The sequence below is a fragment of the Epinephelus lanceolatus genome, chromosome 3, assembly GCF_041903045.1.
Source record: "Epinephelus lanceolatus isolate andai-2023 chromosome 3, ASM4190304v1, whole genome shotgun sequence".
NCBI classification, from domain to species: Eukaryota; Metazoa; Chordata; class Actinopteri; order Perciformes; family Serranidae; genus Epinephelus; species Epinephelus lanceolatus.
In genome coordinates, this window is record NC_135736.1 from 35,370,848 (window position 1) to 35,396,704 (window position 25,857).

At 41.7% G+C, this 25,857-nt stretch overlaps 1 protein-coding gene across 2 annotated transcripts in view; it reads left to right on the forward strand.

The window, feature by feature from the left end:
* The first annotated feature begins 4,814 nt into the window (after positions 1-4,814).
* The window catches only part of LOC117255490 (ras and Rab interactor 2-like), a 49,840-nt gene continuing 28,797 nt past the window's right edge, over positions 4,815-25,857 (forward strand). For both annotated transcript variants that reach the window (XM_033624456.2, XM_033624455.2), the window contains exons 1-2: positions 4,815-5,001; positions 18,131-18,284. In XM_033624456.2, the coding sequence (XP_033480347.1) occupies positions 18,216-18,284 (69 nt within the window). In that variant the 5' untranslated portion in view covers positions 4,815-5,001; positions 18,131-18,215. The remainder of the gene's footprint in view (positions 5,002-18,130; positions 18,285-25,857) is intronic.

Here is a 25,857-nt window from a genome sequence, read left to right on the forward strand (position 1 = left end):
GGAAAAAAACGACCTTTAAAAATATGTATTGCAAAATTCCATACATTTTCCCTAGTATTTTATTTAGCCAAAGATGAAATTACATATATAATTTTGCAGTGTCAGCGCTCTTTTCATTTTACAGAAAACAGTCTTGAAAAAAAAAAGTTCACAGATGCAGAAAAACATGAACATGTAAACAAGGCAAGACATCGGAGTATCAAATGTGAATAATGTAAATAAAGGGGAATTAAAATTAAATAAAATGAAAAAAAAAAAAGACAAAGTAAGTCTAGATACAGGACTTCCTTAACCCTCTTTATCCCTTATCCATGGCCCTTGTCTCACTCATTAACTCATACTCAGAATGGGATATTGTAGAAGAGTGGAAAATTCCATACATTGTCATTTCCGCCATGAAATTTCCCATTTTATTACTTAAATTAGGAGAATTATTTTATGTACTAAAAGTTTTATGAAATTTAATGTTTAAATATTCAACATATTATCTAATTAAATATGTGCTTTTTGCGCAGAAATCTGAACTAAAATAAAAACCTAAATGTGTATTTAGGAAGTTTTCTTTCCACTTGTGTAAAAGAAGACTTTACAGAAGCAAAATAGCCCAAAATTTAAAAATTGACCAGTGCATGAGAAACTGCTTTTTCACCTGGGGTGTCTCACCATAAATTACCCAGTTGCGATGTGGATCGTCCAGTTTCCATTGTACTCTTTGGCCCAAATGGAAATCAGACTCCGTCTACAAGAATCAATTTGTCTGTTGTAGTTTCTTCTTCTTTTTCTTCTTCTTTAATTGTTGTGGGTTCTTCCAAGGATTTTAAAAAGAGGAGAAGTCACGGCCTCATATTACATCATACCAGTAGGGTATAATACATGCGCATGGAAATCTAGTCTGCACTTGATGAAAGGCTCAACAGCTGGCGATCTGTCATAGAACAAGGGGGCAGCCTTAGGAGCAGTCGGCCTTAAGTCAGAATATTTTTGTATGAAAAATAAAGATACAGGTGAGAATTATATCCTTTAATTATTGAAAAAGTTGGTAATAGAAGACCATAAACAAATGCTTGCATATGCAAACATTGTATTGTATATCTGCTGCCATCCAATTGAGTGTTCTCAAAAGTTCTGTCAGGCCGAGCGCACCCAAGGTTGCCAAAAACAGCGCACCCGAAAAACACCTGAGTGGACACTGTTACTTTATTTCTAGTGCCGCCTGCTGTAACTCTCCAACATCGCAGCTCCATTTACATTGCACATGTGTCATATGCCAATGCTCCCATGGGGTTAAAGAGTGTGCCCAGCCTTTTCCCACAAACAAATTCCTTCTTCCACCTACGCACAAGACGGCAGCTGAGTAGGCGGTCCTTCAGTGTGGCCCAGAACACATTAGCCTACACCCTGCTGAACGAATGTGGCCATACATGGCCCAGACCACCTCCGAATGTGGTCTTAGCGATCGGATCTCAAGACATGGAGGACTCATTGGGTGCATTTACACCTGTACTTAGAGCTTTCTACTCTGATCTGATCACCCAAGACACATGTCAATACCAGGTGTAAATAAAGCCTTTGTCACTGGTCCTAACACGGGTAGAAGAAGTTGCTAACCCCCTTGTGTGTTGAGCTGGTGATGACTCATGGATGTGCTAGATTCACTTTCAGATAAAGAGGAAGTGCGTACTGATGGCACACAACCCTTTGAACTTTCACAACATATTGTTTCTTTAACACAGTGCTTTAACTCTTGTGCCATCCCTTGTATTTGAGGCTTCAAAACCAACGCTCGTGGCCATCCTCCTGCTTGTCTTTGAGCCAACAAAACTCCATTTATGTCAACAGTATTGCCACTCTGTTTCAGCATGTGTTCAAACAAAATGTGGAAGATATGTATTTTATTTTTACCTTGAAGGATTCTCACTGAGGACCCTCATGTTAATAGAGTTGCTGATTAATTAAAAAGCTGTCCTCTGTAGGTGTTCCTCCTGCAGCCACAAGAGAGTGCTGTAGGGCTGTGTTACATCTTCACAGATGGCTGTTACTTTACACTCAGTAGGAAGTGGTCTGGGTATATTTTCAGGTAGGCTACATAGAGATAAATACTGGTCGGTTTGCATGCCTCTCTCATAATTCAGATTATTTTGTGTGTAATTTTAATGCATTTCCAAGATCAAAAGGCACTGTCTTGATTATGCTGTACATATCAGAGGGATATGCTATTAGAAACACAGATGTTGGAATAACTTCTGATGAGCAGTTATATTTGAGGTATATACTGTATTTAGAATGTAGGCCTACAACAGTTAGTTTTCAGCTAATTAATGTCGTTTTATGCTCATGTCTTTCCAGTTGTTTGTAAATCCTCATTTTTGTTGATGAGGACCTCTGGGCAGAGCTCAGAGCCGGAGAGAGAGACGAAGATGTTGGCCTTGTTCCCAGTGGTCTTCTTGCAATAAACTGATTTACATTCACAAATCACTTTCCCATGTCTTTATGAGCTGCTCGCTGAACTGATGGCTTCATCATTGACTTCCTTTTTTTTGGACAGCAAGTTATCATCACAATAAAAGGGTTTCCACAAAGTAAAGTTAGATTTACGACCTTTTATTGCCACTTGGAATGAAATGTAAGACCACGGTAACTAAATTTAAAGAAAAAAAAAAAGAACAGACATCAGTTTCTCAGGGTTAGAGACAATTTTTCCCAGATGTTTATTGCAACGTAAAATGTGACATTTTTTATCTTGTGGCAGAGACGAGGGTTTCACATAAATACTGACGCTTGTTGGCGAGTTTTCTTTCAGCAGTTTTGTGTTTCTCATTCTGCATGTGAAACTCCACTGCCTTGGTTCCCATCGTGCCAAGTTTGAGAAACTTCTGGCATAAAATACACAGAGCCTCATCTGTAATACTAAAATCCTACTTTCCATGTCAGGCAAGATTAATTTAAGACATTTTAACACCAGTTAAGGCTTAATTTTTAGATTGATTGATTCAATGCCTTTAAGACTTTTTAAGGATCTGCGAGAACCCTGAATAAAGTGGCGCATACAGTGTACTCAGCATATTTTTCATTACATTTTAGGAGAGACTGACAAAACCTTGTTATCTACACACTTCTTATTATTTGTTTCCAGTATATCCTCCTGAGACCCAAACTTTTGTTTGGTATACATTTTTAATTTCTTCTAGCTATTTGGGATCAGTAGAACCCAATAAGTATAAAAAACTTAACTTAATCTCAGTGTCCTCAAACAGGACGATAGAAAAGTCCCAATGTCCTCAAACAAGTCAATAATAAAGTCCCAATGTCCTCAAACGAGTCAATAATAAAGTCCCAATGTTCTCACACAAGTACTTCCTAATTAAAAGTGTCTTAGCGCTTCACTGTTGCTAAAAGTGGTCAAATTTGTTGCCATATTAAACTACTACTAACTACATTATTAATCATAAATGAACACATTTCAACCATAAACTGTGATCAGGTTGGCATCCGGTATCTAGTTGTTATTATTATCATTATTACATTTAGAATCATTGTTTATTTAAACAACACTGTAAAAAGGACTCAGTACACAGTTGAGAGTATTCAAACTCAACAATAACAGAAAGCCAGGGGGATGCCATATGACACAAAGATATTATAAGACCTACAGATGTCAAGTGTCCTAACAGCCTTTTTCATATAATGTTCAACATTCTGCAGGAAAACACCAACATGAAATTTATTATTACTAAACTTACATTTGTGGATTTTTTTTTTTTTTTTGCCAGAATCATGACGACGTTAATTATAAAAGAGATCTGTCTTCATTTTTTGGGGACTTGAGGAAACCAAACACCACATTTTTTTCACACAATAATGTAAAGTCTTCAGAGATATGGTCCAAGATAAACCTGCAAAAGTCCTTCCAGAATTCCTTGATGTGAGAACAGTGCCAGAAAAGGTGTATAACAGTTTCTGACTGGTCATTACAGAAAGAGCAGTTTGTGTCAATGTCATTTTTTGTATTTCTGCATATAGTGATTGGCAGGGTAATAAGGAAGCATCCGAACCTTCTTCCAATATGTATCATTTACAAACTGATTCCAATATGTCATGACATATGGAATAGAGACATAGGAAATAGGGCATGTATAGCTCTATTATTATTATTTTGGGGTGCATGGCGAGAAACAAATTTTTCCTACTGGGGAGTCAACTGCATTGAAGAAAGGTACAGATCTGGGTGTAGGTCTAATAACATTTCTAAGAAGCATTACAGTGCCTGTTGCCCCCAAATTCTTTAGGGGTTACTGAAAAATTATACATAGATAAGAATTCCCTGTACACGAACAATAGGCCCTTCCCATCAGATAATAGACTTATATCTATTATCAAAATCTACGTTGTCCATCTTTATAAGCAGTCTGGTTGCAGTTTGCAAACTCACCACTGGATGTCACTAAAGCCTCCACACTAGACCTTTAATACTTATTTAAAATTTATCTATAATAATATTTATATATTTAATCTTAAAGTGTATTTATGTCATATTTCTATAGTTGGCCTTTCATCAAATTTCCAGTAATACTTGCTCATGTTTTTGATGTGGCAACACTGTGAGGCTTGTGTAAGCATCTTAATATCATGTTTTTTATGAACAGTGAAAACTATATAAAGTGACTTTGGATGGGATCTGTTTAATAAAATAATGTCAACATTTCATGACAAATTAAAAAGTGTGGGTAAAAGTCAGCATTTGTTCCTCAGCCAATCAGGAGGAGGCGTCATATTACCGCAGCTCTCCTCCTCCGGGTCTGTCAGTCTCACCTCGGTGCTGTGATCCAAACCCGGTGTCTCTGCCTCTGTCAGACATTTAAACCATGTAACCCACCGAGTCCGGGGACAGTGAGGCTTCTCGGTGTCCAAACAACTGCAACAAAGCGACGCAGTGGACACGAGTTTCCTCCATGGAGCATAACCGGACTGATACACTGATTCAGTGGTGAAGGAGACTTTAAGGTGAGTGTGTTTGTGCAGCGCTGGACTAATTCACTCTGGACATCATGTCTGGGTCTAACCAGCGGGAATGACGGGAAGTGTTTATTCACACAGACTGCAAGTTTGGTGGAAGTTTTCTGAAGGGTGTTTGTAGTGTGTGTGTTGTGCAGAGAGTTGCATACCTGCTTAGAAAAGTTCCTGCTCACTCTGTTATTGTAAAAGTGGACTGAAACTGATTTGAAAATCCACAGTGACTCTGCAGGGACTGTTCACAGCACGACAGAAGTTACATCGAGCCTGTTGCAAATTATGTATTCCACTAAACATAGGCTATCAGACCATGCTTTGATAGTCAGATACATGAGAGGGGAATGCACTGCTCCATATGTGTAAAAAATCTGGTATGAAAAAAGTTCATAAAACCAGTTTTGCTTTCAGTAGCTCAGTCGTGGAGCTGCAGTCTCCTGCAGGCGGCTACCCCTCTTATCTGTGGCATGTGTTTATTTAGTGGTGTTAGCATGGAAATTGCAGCTCCATTACCCCTGCATAAACACTGCTGATGCTGGTCTTGCAGATGGCTGGATCTTGTTACATTGGCAGCTCTCTAAGGTCAAGTAAAACTGTGCTACTTATTTTGCACAAATCCCTTAAACATCTACAGATAATATAAAAAGTGCCTACATGTAACCTACATGGCTGCACACAGACTGTGTTGGATTTTATCTTGGAAATATGACTCCTCAGGCCTTATACTGCAGTTTGGCATAACTTTAAGGCCTGTACAAAAGTAATTAGGATGGGCTGGGGGGCTAAAATTTACATTTCACTCTTAAATCGAACAAGACTCTCCCTCACATTATTAATATTTTCTTTAGACCCTCCCTTAGAAAGAAACTGTATTATTCTCCACCCAGTACCTTAAAGGTTGTATATGCTGCTTTTCCATACACGTGTGCTGGCTTGGCTTGACTTGGTTTGACTCAGTGCGTCAGGAGAAGCACTTTTATTGTGAATTTGATGTACAGCACTGTTTGTGTCCTAATTATAAGTGCAGTTTCCATATCAAGATGCAGGCCATTCACCTACCTACTGTAGGCTGCACTAGCTTGGGCTATTAACTCTTTTCGACAGTCAAGGCTGGCTCGGCTTGGCTTGGTTTGATTTGGGCCATCAGCCTGCTGCGGCAGGGATTCGCATCTCCATTAAAACATGGCTACCCACTTGAAGGTGTGTCTTTAACTGATGACGGCTTGTCTTCATCGATGACTTTTAAAAGCAGCAGGCAGATCCACGGCTAAGGTCCCCTGTTATTTGCTGCGATTGTTTTCGCATCACACAGCGCCAGTTCACCTGACGTAGCTTACACAGTGTAACTATGACCATGGTGAAGACCTGTGAGTTGCAACGTGTTGGTCTTTTTAATCTATGTTGCCATGTAAAATAAAGGCCTTTTAAAGGGCCAGTGTGTAAAATGGGTTGAAAACAGTGACATCAGTGGTCAAATTTTAGATTGCAGGGCTCACTCGCTCACCCCTCCCGTCGGGTAAATGACGGTGGCCTTGTAGGGACAAAAAGCCTTGCGCACGAGTTTTTCAGGAGTAGGTCTATCTAGCGACGAGGTGAATATTTATTTAGAAATCTAAGCCATGTTACGATATTGTAATGAATCCCTCACGAGCAGGAGACCGGAGGAGCATTTGGGAAAAAGGCCCGTTTATTTGAGCACTCCAGAAACTCCGGTAACACTCCAGGGGGTTAAAGACTCCGTCTCAAACTCTGACTCTTCTAGCGTAACACACACACACACACACACACCATACACACGTACTCGTTTACCATACCGAGTGGGGACCCCTCCCCTCTCTGCTCCACCAATCTCCAGCCCGCACACTGACTGACAGCGTAGCCGGTAAACAGAGCTCATCTGTTTATTTAGCCTAGCAATATCTCCGGACTATAGTAGCTGCAATGGACGACTTTGAACGCGATTTTGAAGAGTTTCTTGTAGCAGACCCAGAGCCATACCTGTTTGAGCCGGAGCATACAGATGAGGAACTCCATGTGTTTGATGCTGAGTGGGCGAGAAGAGAGGCTGAATGCACAGAATGGGATTCGGTGCTACTGCTGCCATTGTTGGGGAGATATATCATCAGGAGGAAAAGCGCTGCAGAGAGTGCATCACAAGGAGTGAAGTTGCGTCTTCTTTTCCTCGCAGATGACGGTTCGGGTTCATTCTTTCCTGTTGTGTGGTAAGTGTGGTCCATTCGCAAACTTTATAACTAAAAAAACTTTTCACTACTCTCTATCGATGAACTACTAACACTCTGCTGTTTCCTCCTCCTTCTTCCTTCCTTCTGCTGTCTTCGTTGGTTCATTTATACACGCGAAATGCTTCTCTGGCTGGCTGGATTGTCCGCTCGGGCTGCCTTACATACATGGCGGCGCAAGATGGCGACCTCCAAACGAATTTTATTTTATAGCGATTATACACTTGTATAAACATATTAATGGGTAGAATATTCAGATTCAGATTCAGATTGACAATAAACCATGCCAGATATTACACACTGGCCCTTTAATTCTTGCGCAAACCTACAGTGTGCCTTGGATTGTTTTTGAGTGAGACTTGCAGACAAGGATGGAATAAACATAGTACAGCTGAAGTATCCAAAGAGCACCTGTATGTGAGTTCTAAGATCCAGCAGTGCTTCTATACCTTTGTCTTCATCTTCCATGATGTTGACTGGTCTGCAGTCAGTTGCAATCCATTTAGCAAGCGCTGTAGTTAACTTCCTTGATTTATTTTCATCATCACGTCTGTGGCAATAAACACACTCCAAAGTAGGGCTTTGCGACTTAAGTGATGAAGTTGCCTGCTGGTCAGTCTGGTTAGCTGCACCTTTATGCTTAGCTCGTAGGTGGTAGCTCAGACTCACAGTACTTCGGGGATATTTTAATTTCATTTGACACAAGGTGCATATTACTTTTGACTTGACAACTGAGCGTCTGGGAGTTTTTTAAAGTGAAATGAGCCTTTCAGAAGCACAGTGTTGGCTTTATTTTCCGTCACTGTGGCAGCAGGAAGCAGGAAGCTGCTGCTGCTGCGGGTTGACTATGAGTAAGGGTGTGTCAAAGGACAAAATAAGAGCGTGCAATTAGCACAATTAAAAAGAAATTACGCTTTATATTTGGGCCGTAATGGCATCGTGATTAACACATTAAGGCTGACAGCCCTAATAAACAGTTTTTACTGTCACTGAATGATTGAATGAATTGGGCACAGACAGTCGCACAGTGGGTGCTGATGGACTTAAAATATTTTGGCTTGATCCCTGGATATATAAATCTGTGCAGAAAATAGATACATAAATAAAATATCATCCCCAGCTCTCCCAAAGAGTCAGACTACCCTCCTTCAACAGAAAGAAAAGGTCAAACCTTCATTTGTTTTGCCCTCTGTTCACTTTAATACAGTCACTTACTCATTTATTTTACACACGTTATTCCACGAGTAGTGCCCAGAGTAATCAGGTGGATGAAACTATGTAGTAGCAACATGTTGCAGCATCTCCCCCCTTTTGCTGCTCTCAGAGAGGGGATCTATTTTTCCTTCGGAAATATGTAAGACCCGTCTGAACCTGACCGAGCACAACTCTTCTGCGGCTCAGTTCTCGTGCTGCCCTCTCTGTTTTTCTCCAAATGAGCAGTGAGCTGATGTTTATCGATGTAATAAAGGGGCCAATTTCCTCATTTAAGCTGCTTTGGAATTTGTCAGAGATTAGCTTCGATGCAAAACCATGGGGTTTTGGCACAAGCGCTCTAGTTACATGCTGCTCAGCAGAAAGGTATTTTCATGAAAAATAACTTGTCAGTATCAGGTTCTGGAACGAAGAGTGTTTTCGTCCACACTGACCTTAAAAGACAGTTGCTGTAGCCATCTGCTGTCTTTCAGGTGCTTTTGTTTTCATTGTCCTAGAGAGATGTTTTAGATATTTCTGTTTCATATTTTGATTTAAAGTAAACTCTCCTTAAACCTCTTTGTTCTGCAAGTTCAAGGCACAGCCGAGAACTTCGCAGTTTTCTAAAAAGTGATGTCATGTTGGCTGGACAAGGAAGCAGCCACTTCAGTTGCCGGTGTGAGAGTAAACTGTCCCTGTGGGGGATGTTAACACTGAATGCTTTCACAGGAGCAACACTGATGTCTGTAATCCTCCTGCAGCAGGGCATGAAATCAAACACTGTTTAGCTGCAGAAACCTCAGACAGAGCTCTATTTTTTCTATTTCTGCTGACTGAGATGAATATCTGCTGTATGCATGAATTCAGACTATGTTGATGAGCTATTTATCTGTTTAAAAACTTTGTTGAAATTAATGTTATACTTGGAAAATATGGCTTCTGTCATCCTTGCAGCATATCAGAATTTAAGGTGGGGGTTAGCTGCAGGCAGGGTCAGAGGGCCCATCGGTGTCAGTGCACCACAAGTGCCATGTATGTGTAATATAAACCGAAATAATAAAGTTATTTGAACCAGACTTTTAAGCTAAACAGGGCTGTTCTAAGGGTATTTCCATAACCCTCAAAGACTTGTCTGTGAAAAAATACTTCATCCACTGCACGGTAAAAACTCATTTTCCAAGTTGCATTTCTATTTTCTGATCCAAACAAAGATGGCAATCAGAGACATAAACCCTGCGTTTTATCAGTTGCTGTTTATTTGGCTAAATTGATGTTATATCTTTATACAAAGTGCCTTGATTATGTTATGACCCACGAAATGAGCAAGAAGATACAGTCAGTGGCAGTCCTGGATGTTTTGGTGCCAGAGGCAAACTCTGAATCAGTGACTCACCATATTTTCCTTTTTTTTTTTGGGATAAATTGGTCTACTCAGAGATGACAGTAATTTGCATGTGACTTGTACTATGCATGTTTAAAGGCTTTTAAAAAACTTTTAAAAACTTTTAGCAGCACTGTAGTTGACCAGACCTTAAGAGATTTTAGCAATCTCATAAGTTTAGTAGACATAGGTTGTGGCAGCAATCACGCAGTGAGATGGTCATCCCAAATTTCTGACACTGTCACAATGTTATCTCAGGCTGTCTTTGATCGCAAGATCGTGATAACGGCCATCCTTCAACCTCTCATTGTGTGAAGTAGGACCATTGTTTCAGAGCCATGACCAAAGATTTCACCACATTTCTTTCATGATGATCATCTTTTGTCTGGGACAGGTACTTCATGAACTGTAGTACAAAAGTCGCTGGCAAAGCAGCAACAAGTCACTAAAAAACACCAAAGTTCGGTGGCACAAAGCCGCTCGAAAAACAGAGAAGGGTTCCTGAAAAACACCCATGTTCAATGGCACACAAGCCGCTGGTAAAGAGGCCAGCGGTCGCTAAAAAAGCAACTGGTGTTTGTTGGTCTTGAACAGTGGTCTGCAGCTTGGCAGCTGTCTTGCCAAGGTCTTGCACCATCCACCATTCCCTCCACCTCCCAGTGACAATGTCAGCTCATATACAAAGTACTACATAACTTTAGTAACGTAAGTATGATAGGTATTAAATTTACAAAGGTAACTTAATCATGGTTTGCAGAAATGCTCTTTACTCTTGCAGGGCTGCTGGAAGGGTCTGAATGTTCTTTGCGGACTTGGAGAAGGCTTACAACCGCAAACCTCAGGGGAGTTTTGTGGTGCACACTGCAGGATTACAGGGTACTGGGGTTGCTCCTATGAGCCATCCAGTCCCTGTATGACCAAAGTGAGAGTTGCATCCGTATACTTGGTGTAATGTCAAGCACTTTCTCAGTGGGTATTGCCTCTGCCAGTGTTGCCCCTTGTCACTGACTCTGTGATATTCATGGACAGGATCTTGAGGCGCAGCTGGGGCGAGGAAGGGTTCTGGTTTGGGGACCTCAGAAGTGTATCTCTGCTTTTTGCAGATGATGTAGTTCTGTTGGCTTCATCACACCTTGACCTCTCTGCTGGAGACCAGTGGATTACCTCCTCCCTCCACGTTGGGAATGAGTTACTGCCTCAGACGAGGGAGTTCAAGTATCTCAGGGTTTTGTTCATGAGTGAGGGTAGAAGGGAGCCTGAGATGGATCGGCGGTTTGGTGTGACTTCTGCAGTGATGCGGGCGCTGTGTGTGGACCACTGTGGTGAAGAGAGAGCTGAGCCAGAAGGCAAAGCTTTCAGTTTACTAGTCCATCTACGTCCCAACACTCACCTATGGTCATGAGCTCTGGGTAGTGACTGAAAGAATGAGGTCATGGATACAGGCGGCCGAAATGAGTTTCCTCTGCAGGGTGGCTGGGCTCAGCCTTAGAGATAGGGTGAGGAGCTTGCACATCTGGATGGAGCTCGGAGTAGAGCTGCCACTTCTTTGCGTCAAAAGGAGTAAATTGAGGTGGTTCGGGCATCTGATCAGGATGCCTCCTGGGCGCCTCCTGTTAGAGGTGTTTCGTGCACATAGGAGGCTGCGGGGCAGACCCAGAACACACTGGAGGGATTACATGTCTCATCTGGCCTGGGAACGCCTTGGGGTCCCCCAGGAGGAACTTGAAAGTGTTTCTGGGGAGAGGGACGTCTGGGGTGCTTTAATTGGCCTGCTGCCCCTGGATAAGCCGATGAAAATGGATGGTTGGATGGACTGAGCTGCATTTTCAGCTGCCTGTTGCAACGTGGGAACTAGGTCAAAAACTCATCTTGTGCAGCATCCAGGATATTTTTTTTAGATCTCCCCATATGTATTTTTTTTTTTAGAAAAGTGGAGGTTTTGCTCTCAAACTTGAATGTAGTAATTATAATATATATGATTCAGAAACTGGGGCAGGGAGGCACGTTGAAGACCCTATCATTTAAGGTTTTTTTTTCTTTAGTGGTGCATATTTGCAGGGTACTTGGAGAAATTTATGATAAATCAGAATACCACAGTCTAATGGCCACACAGTGAGCATGAGGCCTTTGTGGCCCCTGAGGGTCTGGGGCTGCAGGGCACTGTTCATGGTTGGTAATCCAGTCTTAGCTACACCCAGGCTTGACCTGAGGTAATTTAAATCCACTTTCCGGTGTGTGTTTACCCTTTGCTTGTCTTTTATATCTCCTCCATGACTCAACGAAAACAGGCACTGGTGTAATTATGGTAATTAGACTACTTTCTGTTTATTTGGAAGCTATCAGCACATCATCTTTCCTCTCTCTCTTCCTTTTAAATATCAAGAGACAGAAGTTATGCAGAAACATTTCCCACCTCCCTCCCAGGCCGGCTGGATGCTTGGCTTGTTCCTGGTACTAATTTAAAGGGGAGTAGCCCGGGGAAAACAGCCCAAGCTTTTCTCGGCTGACCTTTAGTGTGGAAAGTTGCGGCAGGGCGGTGCTGGTGCCTGTTTCTCACCATGATTTAGTCCAGTGGCGTTCCTATTATATGTGAGAGTTTGATTTGTTTGACGTGATTTCCAGCGCTCACATGTTGCTGTTGCAAGATTCCTAAAGCTGTGATTAGAGGTTAGGCTGTTGGTCAGGCTGGTGTTTGACTGACAGAAGGTCCGTAAACATATCATGGAAAAAAAAAGAAAGTAATCCTGACCTTCTATCCTTGAGTCGAAAAAGCTGTGAGTGATCAGATTCCTTCTCTAACCAACACAACATGGGCCAGTCGGTTCAGCTGAACTTACAGAGAACCACTGACCCAAATTCTGCTCTGCGGCTGAATGCGCGCACACACACACACACACACACACACAGAGTTTTGAAGGAATTGCCTTGGCATTTTAAGTAAGTAAAGTCAGTGTATTAAAGTCAAATACACTCTTTCCAACCCTCTCTTTCCTATGGACACAAGTACACAGACACACACACACACACACACACCATCATCTGGTTTGCCTCAGGGCAATAACATGACCCACGTGTGGGAGTTCTTTCTGCATTGGGTTTATGCAGCTGCCTGCAGATCCCTCCTTGTGCTCTGCTGCTCTGACAGCAGCATGGAGCCCTGTTAGCCAAACACTCTTCACTACATCTCACAACTGAGATATGAAGCAGCACTTCATGTTGTTCTAACAGTTTAAAGAAATACCAATAAAGTTTGCTGAATATGTTTTTACAACGTTGGACAGAGAGACTGAAGGGGAATAGTAACAAACAGCAGTCAGTCTGAAGTTGGATGTCTTAGTACTCGTTTAAAAAAGGGATGTTGCTCAACTTAAGAATTTTAAAGTTCAGTGCATGATAGAATCCTACAGTATCAAGTCATATTAAATGTCCGTATCAAAACAGTGATCCAGGCCATAATTATCAGCCAGAAAAAAGCACAGTTGCATGATTTCTTTCATGGTTCTCCGGAGAACACAAAGCCTGACGTCAGCCTGTTAGCCACAGAGCTACAGGAATGAGCCCTAAAACTCAAAAATGAGTAAGCATTTTTGTACTCCCAGTTCTCTCGTCTTGAAGTCAGTGGGTTTTTTTGAACGGGTTTTTGGTTAGATGCCTGAAATAAGATCTGTGGTTAACACAAGCTTAAGATATTTTCTTTTGTTTTTCTTCTGTTTTGCTCTACAGTGTAAAATGTGTCAGTAAATACCCCACTTTTGAATTTTGAAGCTTTTACCAGTGGTTATTTTCAGGCAAAACCCCCACTTGGTTATGGTTGGGAAAAGATCATGATTCGGCCTAAAATACCCATGTTCAGTAGCTGGAAAAGCGATGACAAGTCACTAACAAACACTTAAGTTTGGCAGCACAAAGCTGCTGGAAAAACGGAGACGTTACATTTTGTTCTACGATGTAAAATGCGTCAGTAAATACCCTGCTTGTGAATTCAAAGGCTTTTGCATGTCTTTAAAAGACATGTAAAAGCTTCTGCTTGCTAACAAGTGGCTAAATAAGACTTCAAAACGTCATCATACTAGACACTTTACAACCTCGTTGTGGTGGCCATGTTAAAGTCATGCGTTAGCTTTTTACCTCTGGTGATTGCATTAAGGCTTCAGTTATGTTCATTTCTGGAGATTATCTTGTTGAACAAAACCTGTAAGTATCATAAACTTTTGTTTGCCACTATTTTCTGCAGTAATCCAAAATTTCAATAAAAAAATTCCATAGACTTTTTGTTGAGGGAAGTAGGGTGACAGTAACTACCAGGTTGGCCTACATAAACGTCATCCCCGCACTACTCTATTAGTGCAATTTTAACAAATTAAAAACCAAGAACATTTGAAAACAAAAAAACACAAAACCCCAGGAAAATAAAAACAACGTTAAACTGGGACAGAATAAAACAGGTTAAAAAAAGTAGTGTAAAAGTTGATACTGATCCAGACGGCCTTATCTCCTGTGGTATGTTGTTTGAGAGCTTTGTTGTAAAGTAAATAAGCCGTGGTGTGGTATTCACAGCATATTAGTTGTCTATACACAGTTCTCAACATGGAGGTGGCTGAGCTGGTGGCTAACAGCTAACGGGGCTATTATCATAAACAGTGCTGAATGACTGCAACAGTGCTGATAGAGTTAAAGTATGAACCGGGGGGAACAGAAGGGGGGGCACTATGCTTCTGCAGCAACACTGTCCTGATGTCAGTGGTAGTGTAAACACCATATGAACACTGCAAAACAGCGGCAATGAGCTAGCCAGTGGCATACACACATGCACCAAAATGCACATGCGTTTGGACAGGCTCACCACAACAAACCACAGAGGAGCTCAGATTACAACACACAAAGGTAGCGTGACTTCATTCTCTGCTCAGAGCATCGTTACTCCACTGTATCTTTACATAGCAAATAGTGTTTGCTACCATGTTAATGCTGTGAATGTCCCATTAGTGACCATTAGGTGGTTCAGCTTCTCTTGTTGTTGTTGCTATATTAAGTATTTCTTTGGTCATTTATGAGTTCGTGCCACAGTTTCCCATGAAAACAGAGAATTCGTCTCTGCAGCATGTGCTCACCATTTGCCCTTCAGAACTGCAAGCACAGCAGTACATAAATCTGCCTGTGATGCCAGCGGTGTAATGTGCTGCCAGCTGAGGATTGATTGCAAACTGTTTCAAAGTCTTGCCTTGCCATCAGCAGTCAAATAATGGAAATTAATGTGACTTTCATAATGAAAAGAAGGGGCACTTGTCTGTGACTGTGATTGTGTGTAGGTTACATGCTGATGCAAAGTGCTTGAAACTAATAAAATGTTTCTTGCATCTGCCCATAAATATCATTAAAGGAACTGTTCAGCATTATAAGAAATGTGCTTATTGCTGAGTGTGTGATGAGACTGATATTAAATCTTCTCATCTAACTCTCTGTAAGAAAGCCAAAAAGTGCATTTTCCAAAATGCTGACTGTCTGCTTTAATTCCCTGCCAATATGCACCCATGATGTGTTAAATGTTGTTATTGTTGACATCAACGATACTGAAGACGAGCCACTAACACCACACATGTCTGTGTTCACAACCATCAAACACTGAAGCTATTCATTAGCACCGATATAGGACAGCGCAGCCTCACTGCTAGCATGACACCCACTGGGAGAAAATTAGGGTCCCACCATGAGTGGGTTTTAAAACTAAAATACCACAAAGCTTAATGAAGTCCTGCTGTCTGTCTGGTTTATTACTATTATGTAAAACAGAATGAAGTCTGTGTATGTATGTGAGCGGGGGGAGGTGTGTCACACTGGGTCTGTTGTTGACCTGGAGAATTTTTTAACTCGTGTTTACATGTCTGGATCTTTAACTACGTCTGTAAATCTCTTATATTCTGGTTTGAACAGTTTTAATGTGTGAATATATGTGGACTTGTGTGTTTACCTTATGAACAGTGTGCCTTTGTGCTGCAGTGGGTCCAGGAGGGAGGAGTGCATGCTCAGATGTATCTTTGTTTACTTGCAGCTGAGGCTCTCTCACACAGAGACACACACAGTGATCCACGTGCATTTACTGAGGACAAACTTGTTACATTTGCTGAGAGTTTGATGTGATTGCAGTGTTTTGCCAGGGGTTAAGGGGGGTGAAGGTTTTCAGGACATTTCCACAGTTGGTTTTGCCAAGTGGATCTGCTAATAGGAGCTGCCATGGTGAGAGGTCATCTTTACAATACCCAGCATGCTCTCTGGTTTGTCTGAGGCTCTGGTGTTTATGCACGTTGAAGCATTATTTACCTCGCTGTCAGAGTTTTCATTGGCACGGTCACTGGTGTCAGATCTTTTACAGAATCAACAGCAGAAGGACACAGAATCATCACTTGCTGATTTCTAGGAAACGTCCTCAGTGGGAAAGTTTTTGTAAAGTTCAAGTTTTAATTTCTCCCTCGTTCTCTCCAGCCCTTAGTGTCGTTGGTTCTCTCACTTTAACGTGTTTGTGGAAATGAAACCATCGCGCCAGACTATGACACAATCAGGAAGTATTATAGTCTCTCTATAGGTCACCAGATACGTCGCGAAGTCAGCATGTATTTGACTCCAATGACTTTAATGCAGCTTTTTGGGGCTGTAACAAACAAGTATTTTGATAATTGATTCATCTGTGATCCGTCATAATTGTTTTAATTGACTGAGTAATTATTCGGTCTATTAAATGTCAGAAAATGGTGAAAAAATGTCCATCAGGTCACAGAGCAGGTCTGCACACTGTAGGCTCCAAATAAATAGTTCATTTCTCTTTTCTTTTAGGGCAATGTTTCCATCTACAAGATCTTCCTCAGGCCAAAATGTCCATCACAGATGTTTTCAAGTTGCTTGTTTTGCGTGACCAACAATGCAAAACCTGGTGATATTCAAATTACAGTAATATAAAACGGAAGAAAAGCAGCAAATCGTACATTTGAGAAGCTGAAACCACAGAATGTTTGAGGGGTTAATGGCTGTCAGCTGGCTTTCGTCGTGCGGAAGTCGGCGTGTTTTCATCTAAAGTGGTCTTGGCCATTGCAATATATGGCCATTTGATAAGCTGTTAATATGAAAATATTAATGAATGCATATCTTATTATTATTATTAATGATCATTTTGAGTGGATTTTTGGCAGGGTGGTTCATTAGTATCTTCTTCGTCCTCTTTTTTCTTTTTTCGAAGGACATGGAGTCCACGCCTGTCATATGAAATGTGCTATATAAATAAATGTAATTTGTTTCTATAGAAATTATACAGTAATGTCACCCAGACACTGTTGCCCATTGTTTAGGGAGTCAAAAATGGAAGCCCATGTGTCAGGATTTATTGCTGAAGTTAAAATTTCACAATATGGAGCTTTTATTTCATGACAATGGCACCACTGCAAATATAGCAGACATGACCCAATTATATTCTTATGGTGCCTTGTTAAACACTCACCACGGTGGGCAGTTTGGAGTTTTACTGATGTTTCCATTTTGCTAAAAAATCCCCTGCGTTTAGAAGTAGTTTCACATTTGATTGTCTGAAATGGTGCTATCCTGACCCGGCCCTCTTTGTCAGTGTGCTTTTCTTTCCTCCCCCGCAGCCTGATGGTGGGGGGTGATGGTTTCCTTCCTGTTTGAGATGAAGTGCACGTGGGGACTGATGGACAAATGGAGCATCCCCCTGGTTTGCGAGGACTGTGACCCTCTGCCAGGAGGGAAGGGCGGCCCTAACAGTGGCTAGAGAGAAAGGAGGAAGAGACAAATGGACACAGATAGAAGAATAGACAGAGAGTTAAACCGATACCCTAAAACCTTTTGTTATGGCGGGAAAGAAGGGCAGCTGTGCTGGAACTGAGGACAAGATGGAAAATTAATTATGTATATATGAGGACATGGGAACAAAATATAGGAAAATGGGAGGGTAAAAATGTGAGAGAGGGAGGAAACAGGACAGACAGGTAATGAGAGGACAGAAGTACAGGCCAAAAATAAGCAGAGGATTGGAATGAGATAAAAAAAGGATTGAGGCAATTATCTGTGATGAAGGAGTGAGGGAGAGGGGGAACAAACACAGAGGAGGCAGGAAAATTAAAGAAGAAGAGATGAATGTGTAGAAAGCTAGACGAGAGAGTGGGGGGAGAGGAGAGAGCGTCACGGTGAAAGCATTCTAGCAGACCAGACCAGCACCTCTGTAATACTGACTGTGGCCAAAGCAGGAATTTCCTCTGGTTGCACCACAGCTGAAGTGTCTGGACTGAGGCTTATTTTTGACCCACAGAGCTCCAGCCCATGCAGACGGCGTCCCAGACGTAAACACGCACCCAGACGTACCAGTTACCCAGTTCAGCGGACAGGAAGACAACATGGCCTCCTGCTCGATACCTGGGAATCCCCCCAGTGGCCTCACAGACAGGAGCGGCAGCTTCTTTAAGGTAAAGATGGATGGATGCATTGATGGATGGATGGCTTTGCTGGCTTTCAAAGATCACTTAAAAGCATAAAACGCATCACTTCCTGTGTACCAACTGTGTTTTTGTGGGAAGGGCTGATTCAGCACTTGTTGTTAAGAACAGGAAAAAACTCACAAACGTTTGGCACTGACATTGAACTGCCCCACAAAACCAAAACCTAGTGACTACACCTCTGGTCACAAGGTAGTTAAGATCAGAATCTGACTTTCTGACGTATGTTTTACCACATAAACAAATGTGTCATTTACAAAAAATAAACAGCATGTAGAACTTTGATTTAAAGTAGCTGTTGAGATAGCCACACCTAGCTTTGGCTAAAGTTAAAGGTTAGGGATGTCCCGATCAAGTTTTTTGCCCCCGATCCCGATTTGAGTCAATAATATTGAGTCCTGATTTGACCTTTCTGTTTTACCAGATAATGCAGCTGCACATTGCACACTAAAGTACATCAGGGTTATTCAAATCAAATATGCTTGACAACTGAATAGCTCTAAAGTGTACAGAGAAAAAAACTCCACATCCAAGCTGTACTTTATTGTATTTGTCTTTTTTATAAAATTAGTAAAAAGGTATAAAATAACAAACCCACTCTTTAATCTTTTTGGCCTTGTTGTCTCGAGGGAATGTCTCTGTCCCTTCAAGAGACTGTTCTCGTATTTGTTGTCTTGGTGCAGCCTTTGTATGATTAAGTTGAACAAACTGTGTTCCCCTTATAGTTTATTTTCGTTAGGGATGCACCAAAATGAAAATTTGTGGCCGAAGCCGAAGCCGAATAATATTAAACGCTTAGCCTAATACCCAGTACCGAATACTGAATATTGTTGTTTAGTTTTTCATTAGTTTTTGCAGATGAACCCCCTCCAGATTAGTGTTGTTACGGTACCAATATTGGGACCCACTGTACGATACCACAGCGAAAATGAGGCAGATGTGCCTTTTGTCATTTATAAAAAGATAAATCACTTTTCTATAATACATCAACTATATTTCAATGGAATAAATTACTTATTGACTTATTCATACTTCAAAAACAGCATCAATCAGTGATTAACATAGGGGGGATCAAAATAAATAAATAAAATAAGAATCAACCAGCCACCCTCCTCCCCTGACAAGTCCCTTCATAAGTAAAGAACAGTCCCTAAAGTGCGGTGAGGTTTGTGGGCCGTGAACAGCCCGTTTCTCCTCTGACACATCACATACCTGTGTTCGGCTGGCTCGGCTGTTCAGGTACTTCTGGGCAGTCGTGACGCCAAGAAGAGGATATTATTGGAGCCGAATTCTCCGTCGCCAGTAAGCCGATGGCCGCCGTATTTGACAGGAATACATTACTGTCTGTGTCTATGACCCCCGTTCAACCCTTACCCGATGGGATTCGCCTTTTGTTTCTGCTGCTGGTTGAAATCTGTAGGCTGTTCGCACAGCATGCTGAATGATTTAAGCCTATTTTGCTCGCTCAAAACTATTTTTAGTCGCAAATGCGAGTGCAGTGACGGGCGAATCGCCACACTGCCGACATTTTACTCTGCGCGTCACGGCACACTGTTTGGTTGCGTTATCAAAACACGCCGCTATTATTCGGCCTTGCTTTTAACTTATTCCACCGAATACCGAATGTGTGTTTTTTTGCAATATTTGGCCGAATATATTCATTTACCGAATATTCGGTGCATCCCTAATTTTTGTCATTTGTACTCTTTTGCACAGATTAGGCTACATTAAAGAATTACTCTTATTGGATTTGGATTTTTGCTCCTTGAGCTTTGTTGCTCTTTACAGTGTCATAGTGAGTGCGGTTGTCATTGGCTCTGCGCTGTAGGCGTGATGATTGCACAATAAGCGCAAGATACTCTCACACTGAGCCTAAATGGAACGAGTGCTAATAATTTTGTGAAAAAACATAAATAATCAGTCTCATACTGCCTTTTTGCTGACATTTATGGAGTGTGGTGTTTTGCCACAGGCGGGGCTCAGCCCCTGCTCTTACACACATGGGAGCTCAGTAGAGTGGAGGAGAAAAGGAGAGCCTTGAGTTGGAGACGGCTGCACTCCACATGTCTCTGCATGAAAGCTTTGCGAGACAACTGACGTAAAACAAAAGATCTGACCCTTTATGTAACTCAGTATAGCTGATCCCGATCAGTTAAAAATGCCTTGATTGGCACTAGGGCTGCCCCCTAATAGTCGACCAAGTGTTAGTCGACCAGAAAAGCCATTAGTCGGCAAAATTTCATTGGTCGCTTAGTCACAGAAAAAAACAAACAAACGTGACACTCTATTAGGAGCTGCGCCTTGCCAAAATAAATCAAAACCTATATGACTGGACCATGTAGGAATTTAATTTGAAAGGACAGACACAGGAAGTGGCCACGCTCAGCAGTCAGACGGGAGTCAGGTTAATTTCCAGGGCTGGTACCTGCAGTTATTCCACAGGCTAGTTAATAACATGTCGGGCAGGAAATCCAAAGTGTGGGATCATTTTGAGAAGGTGAAGGACGAACCCAAGGTGATATGTAAACTCATCTTCATTGGTCGACTACAAACATGACGTATCATCTGAAACATGGAAGTAGCTACATGCCCATTAGCCACATAGCACAATCATTACTGCTTTGCCCACAGCGTCATTAACAGGCGGCTCGCTCAGTGTGTGACGTGCACTTGTAGATAAAATATAGGCCTATATTAATGAAGGTTCATTAGTACGGTTTGTATTTCTCTGTAATGTAGCACAGTGTTAACAATGTTACTGATACTATTCTTTCTCACACCTTCAACTCAAACCATTGTGTTGCCCCGCCCAAAATATATCATTTAATAATTAAATTAATATCATAAACATGCTGGCAACTAGTCAACTAATGGCCTTAAATGATGACTGTTGGTCGACTGGGAAAATTCTTAGTCGGGGGCAGCCCTTAATTTTGTTCAGATTTCAGTAGCTGCCTCTGCCTTTATCATGTCTCAGGGAGTATAGTTTTTATTATTAATTTTTTTGTAAAGTTCCTATGATACTGTACAGTACATTTAAATTATAAAAATAACAGTTTGTTTCATGTCTCTCAGGAACCATTTCTTGTTCATTTATAAGAGAATTGATGGATTTATCCACTCAGGGACTATTTAACCCCGTTGAGTAGCTTCAGATTCTCACATTATTAGTTCTCTCCCTCACATTTTCAGGAAATATAATATAGTATTGATTGATGAAACATAAAAGTGGAGTTGCCTGTCGACAGTTTCCCTTCTCTTTCTGCCATATATTGAAGGAGAGCTGGAAGTGAAGAATGCCAGCTGCACTTGTTGGCAGCCTGACAAACACACTCACAGGAGTAATAAAACTCCCTCTCTGTCTCAGCGGCTCTCTGCCCTCTCTCCCTCTTTCATCTCCGTCATCTCCGTCTCTTCCCTGCTTCTTTTGGGTCTCTTGTTTTCTTTCTCTTTCACAATATGAACAACACACACTCACACATGTTGTCATGCCAGCTGCTCAACATCCCACACACACCAAAATAACACTTTTTTTTTTCATGCAGTTTCATTTAAACACTCTGCTGCCCTATTTCTGGATAACAGTCTATTTCTGGGGAAATAATGAGCTACATCTGTTTCCTCTCTGCTGCGGCCGCTGTCTGAATCAGCCTTTTTTATCAGTCATGTCCTGTCAGGTATAAATAATATATACATACCATGACCTATGTACATTACAGTGTGAGCTGTGGTCACTGTTGCCCTGTGTGGGGCAGCTTACTGATAATGAGGTAGACCGCTCTTCCCCTGGAAAACCCAGTTTCAGCCTGTGTGATGGTTAGCATCCACTCTGAGGAAGTATTCTTGTGCAACACACTAAACTTACGTAAGCCCTAAATTTGACCTCCCGGGTGCTTACTGTAAGATTCTCCTCTTTTATCAAAGCTTTTCAAGTTGCTTTCATTTCTGTTATTTAGCAGCAGATAAACAGAAACCATCATAGCTCCTGCAGGGTTCGATAACAGCGCCCAGTCTCACTACGTCATATTATGCCATTATTGCAATCACGAAACATCTAAACACCATCAGTGTAAAGTGTTTGCCAAACGTAGGAGCAACTACTATGTGTTCTGCTGCATAGCTTGCCTCATATTGCTGAAGTCAGAGGGTCTGGTGGATGTTATGCCTCCATGCTGCTGATAGCCTTGGCCGAAACCATTATGTTTTAAGGTTGTAGGTCCCTATGTCCGTCTGTCCCCTTCTTGCGAACAAGATATCAGAATCAGAAAAACTTTATTGTCCATTGCAAAGCAGCGGACTTTCGTCTTTGACGTGGCTCACAGAATAAATAAGACGCAGGTTAAAAAAAGACATAAAAGACATAAAAAACAGTGTAGTATAAAGATCACACAGACAACTAAGAACACTTGCTAAAGGTGAGTCAATTACGATCTATTGATAATGTTGATTGCTGTTGGAATGAATGATTTCTTTACTATGTTTGTCTCGAGAACACCTGGAGGAAATTTCTTTGAAGTTGGCCCAAATTGGATTCAACAGTGAACTAATTAGATTTTGGTGGTCAAAGGTCAAGGTCACTGTGACCTTGCATCTGTCTCATAATTTTAAAAAAGATATCTGAGGAACACCTTGAGAGAAGTTCTTCAAATTTGGCACAAAAGTTCCACTTGGACTCAAGGATGAACTGATTAGAATTAGGTGGTCAAAGGTCTCAAAAAACATATTTTTGGCCATAACTCAAGAAGTCACACGATGATTATGACAAAATTTCACTGGCATAACTAATAGGATAAAATAATGAAGTGATGAAAACAGGCTAACAGAGGTACATGAGACCCTAATATAGAGGGTGGGTCATGGAGAGTTCCACCAGTTGGTCCAGGAGCTTCCCCTCGATGATGGCCGTTTACAGGCATATTTTAGGATGACTCTGGGACAGTTTGACAACCTGCTGTCTGTCGTCAGGCTGTATAGCTCTGAGTATCTGGCAACTGCTACTAAGAGTTTCTCCTCCATTCTTTACCAAGTGTAAACTTGTTGTTGTGACCACCACGGATCATCTGACTGGACAATGGGAAAAAAGATGACAAAAAAAGAAATGATGTGGGGTGTTTTTCCACTCTGAGTTGTAGTTCTTTCAACTGGAGGAGTTCAGAGCGCTCTGGCAAAAACGTCAGGTGCCTAGAGCGCAGAAACACAAGGCGCATGGCAATGCAAAAACAGCGAGTAAAGGTCTTAATTCTCATTAAAAACAATTACAAAAAGGCGCCTCCTGCTGCTAAAATGCTTTCTGTGTGTTTGGGGCCCAAATGTGGGGCACCCGGTAGCTTACTGGGTAGAGCATGCATCATTAAGGACAAATCCAGTGATATTTCATGACTCTCAGAGTTATGATTATAGTTGCTTAACCTCCTGGTCCATGTCTTGTTAAGTGAATTCAGAGTTTGGTTACACCTTTGTCAGGTTCCCATTATATGATATATAGAGCTGAGGAGCTTAAGACCCTGGGAACATAGGACTCTTTGTCATGTTTCCATTATGTGTTATATAAAGTTGGGGACACATGGGACCCTGTGACCAGAGGAATAATCCTATTCATCCCTCCCTCATGACTAATCTGGATTATATAGGCACAAATGAGTACCCACATACGTAAAGCAACCACTGCCTTGTTAATTGCAAGGACATATAGATGTGGACAAGAGATCTAATTTTAGAGTGAAATCTTGCTCTGCTATAAAATGTTGGCAAGCGAGGGACCTAAAGCTTTTAATGCCCGCTGCGTCTCAGTCAAAGGTTACAGCGTTCACCTGGCTGCAGCTTCTTACTTCATTCAGGTTGTTTGACAAATGAAGTGTTACGCACAGATGAATAAATGAAACCACTTTCTAAGCTAAAAAAAGACAGACCTGGACCAGGATCAACAGTGAACTAAGTAACTAACACTAAAAGTTGTCTCGCTTTTAATTTCCTTTGCAGTTTTTTTCCGTCCTCACTAACCCTGTGAAAGCGCTCTGTGTATGCGTCTGTGTGTCAAAACCAAACACATAGTTTCCCATTGACTCCATCTATGGCTTTAACAGCAGGCCATGCAGAGAATCACTTACCTCTTCACACACACACACACACACACACACACACACACACACACACACACATATTCACAATCTTAAAGGGCTGAATAAATAAACCCTCTGGTGTGTGTCTATGAGTGAGACCTGCCTCTCTGCTTCGGTTTGTCTTCCTCTGTGTCCCTGTGTTATGCAGAGCGAATCCAATCATTAAAGAAGTGGAAGAGGTTCATAAGAGTCAATGAAGCACAGACTTGTCGTTGAGTGCTTTCCTGGATGTCCGTCATTTTCCTCTTGAAGTCATCAGCGCTCCATGAGGCACTCTGCCCAGAGGCCGTCACTCAGCAACTCTCATCTTCACTGATCTTGATTTTAAAACTCAAGAATTTCCGATGTCTTCCTCTCTGGCTCTTTCCCACATTTTCATTCACAGAATTCTCTCAACAGAAGGTTATAACCATGTGTCGGCTTCATCCATGGCCAGAGTAATAACCCTTTATGGGGCAAAAATTAGCTCTCACTCAATGCACCCTTGTGTATAGAAGTTCTCTGCTGGAATTGAAGTCCTGCAGTGACGTTGCCATCCTCCTGTGGCAACAAATGCCACAATAAATGTAGTTGTACTGGGTTATGAATCAGTTTCTGGACAGGGCCTTTGACCACCTGTTTGACCTGAGCTTTAAAGGTATACTATGCAGGAATTGTCAGCTAATGTTTGTAAACAGTATCGCCAGTGAAGGTGAAAGCCAATCCCAGTTCAGTCAGGACCATTTTAAGCTGAACACAGCCGCAGCACAGCACAGGTGGTGCCACTATAGCACACACAGGATGCATCGCACTGCAGCTTGTCAACAGACAACCACGAAAAGTTATTACTACTCTTACTCCAAGATTTATTCTTATTTCACCTGTGCATTAGCTTAAAATCATGTGTGGAGAGCCCCTAATTAAACTTGAGCCGCTCTCCAGAGCCAGGCAGTATCTTTTTGGCCATTGTCTTTATAATAAAGGGATTGTGGGTCATTTAGCTGGGGATATTTCTCAACCTCAACGAGTCTCTCCTCATCCATTCTTCGTCACACATAAGACAACAACAGCTACAGAGTTCTCTTTGGTTGGATGGATCTTAAATGTTTTTTAGTCACATTACCACGATAGATTCAGGTGTTGGCGCTACACATGACACCCTCTGCAGGATCCTTCTGCAGGTTCATTTACAGAAGCCTTGTCACGACTCTTCATCCTCTAGACAGTACAGTTTGATCGTCTTTTCAATGCTCCGCCAGGGCTGTGACCGACCCTGGAGGGACTGATCCGAGGACCTCACTAAACCATCCAATTGGTAGTAGTGACAGTCAGTGTGTACAAAGGGCAGGGACTTAAGCAAGGCAAGCATATGACCCACAATTACTGGGAATTTCTCGTTCATGCAATCAAATAACTGCAATCCCCAATCCCACCGCACGCCACCC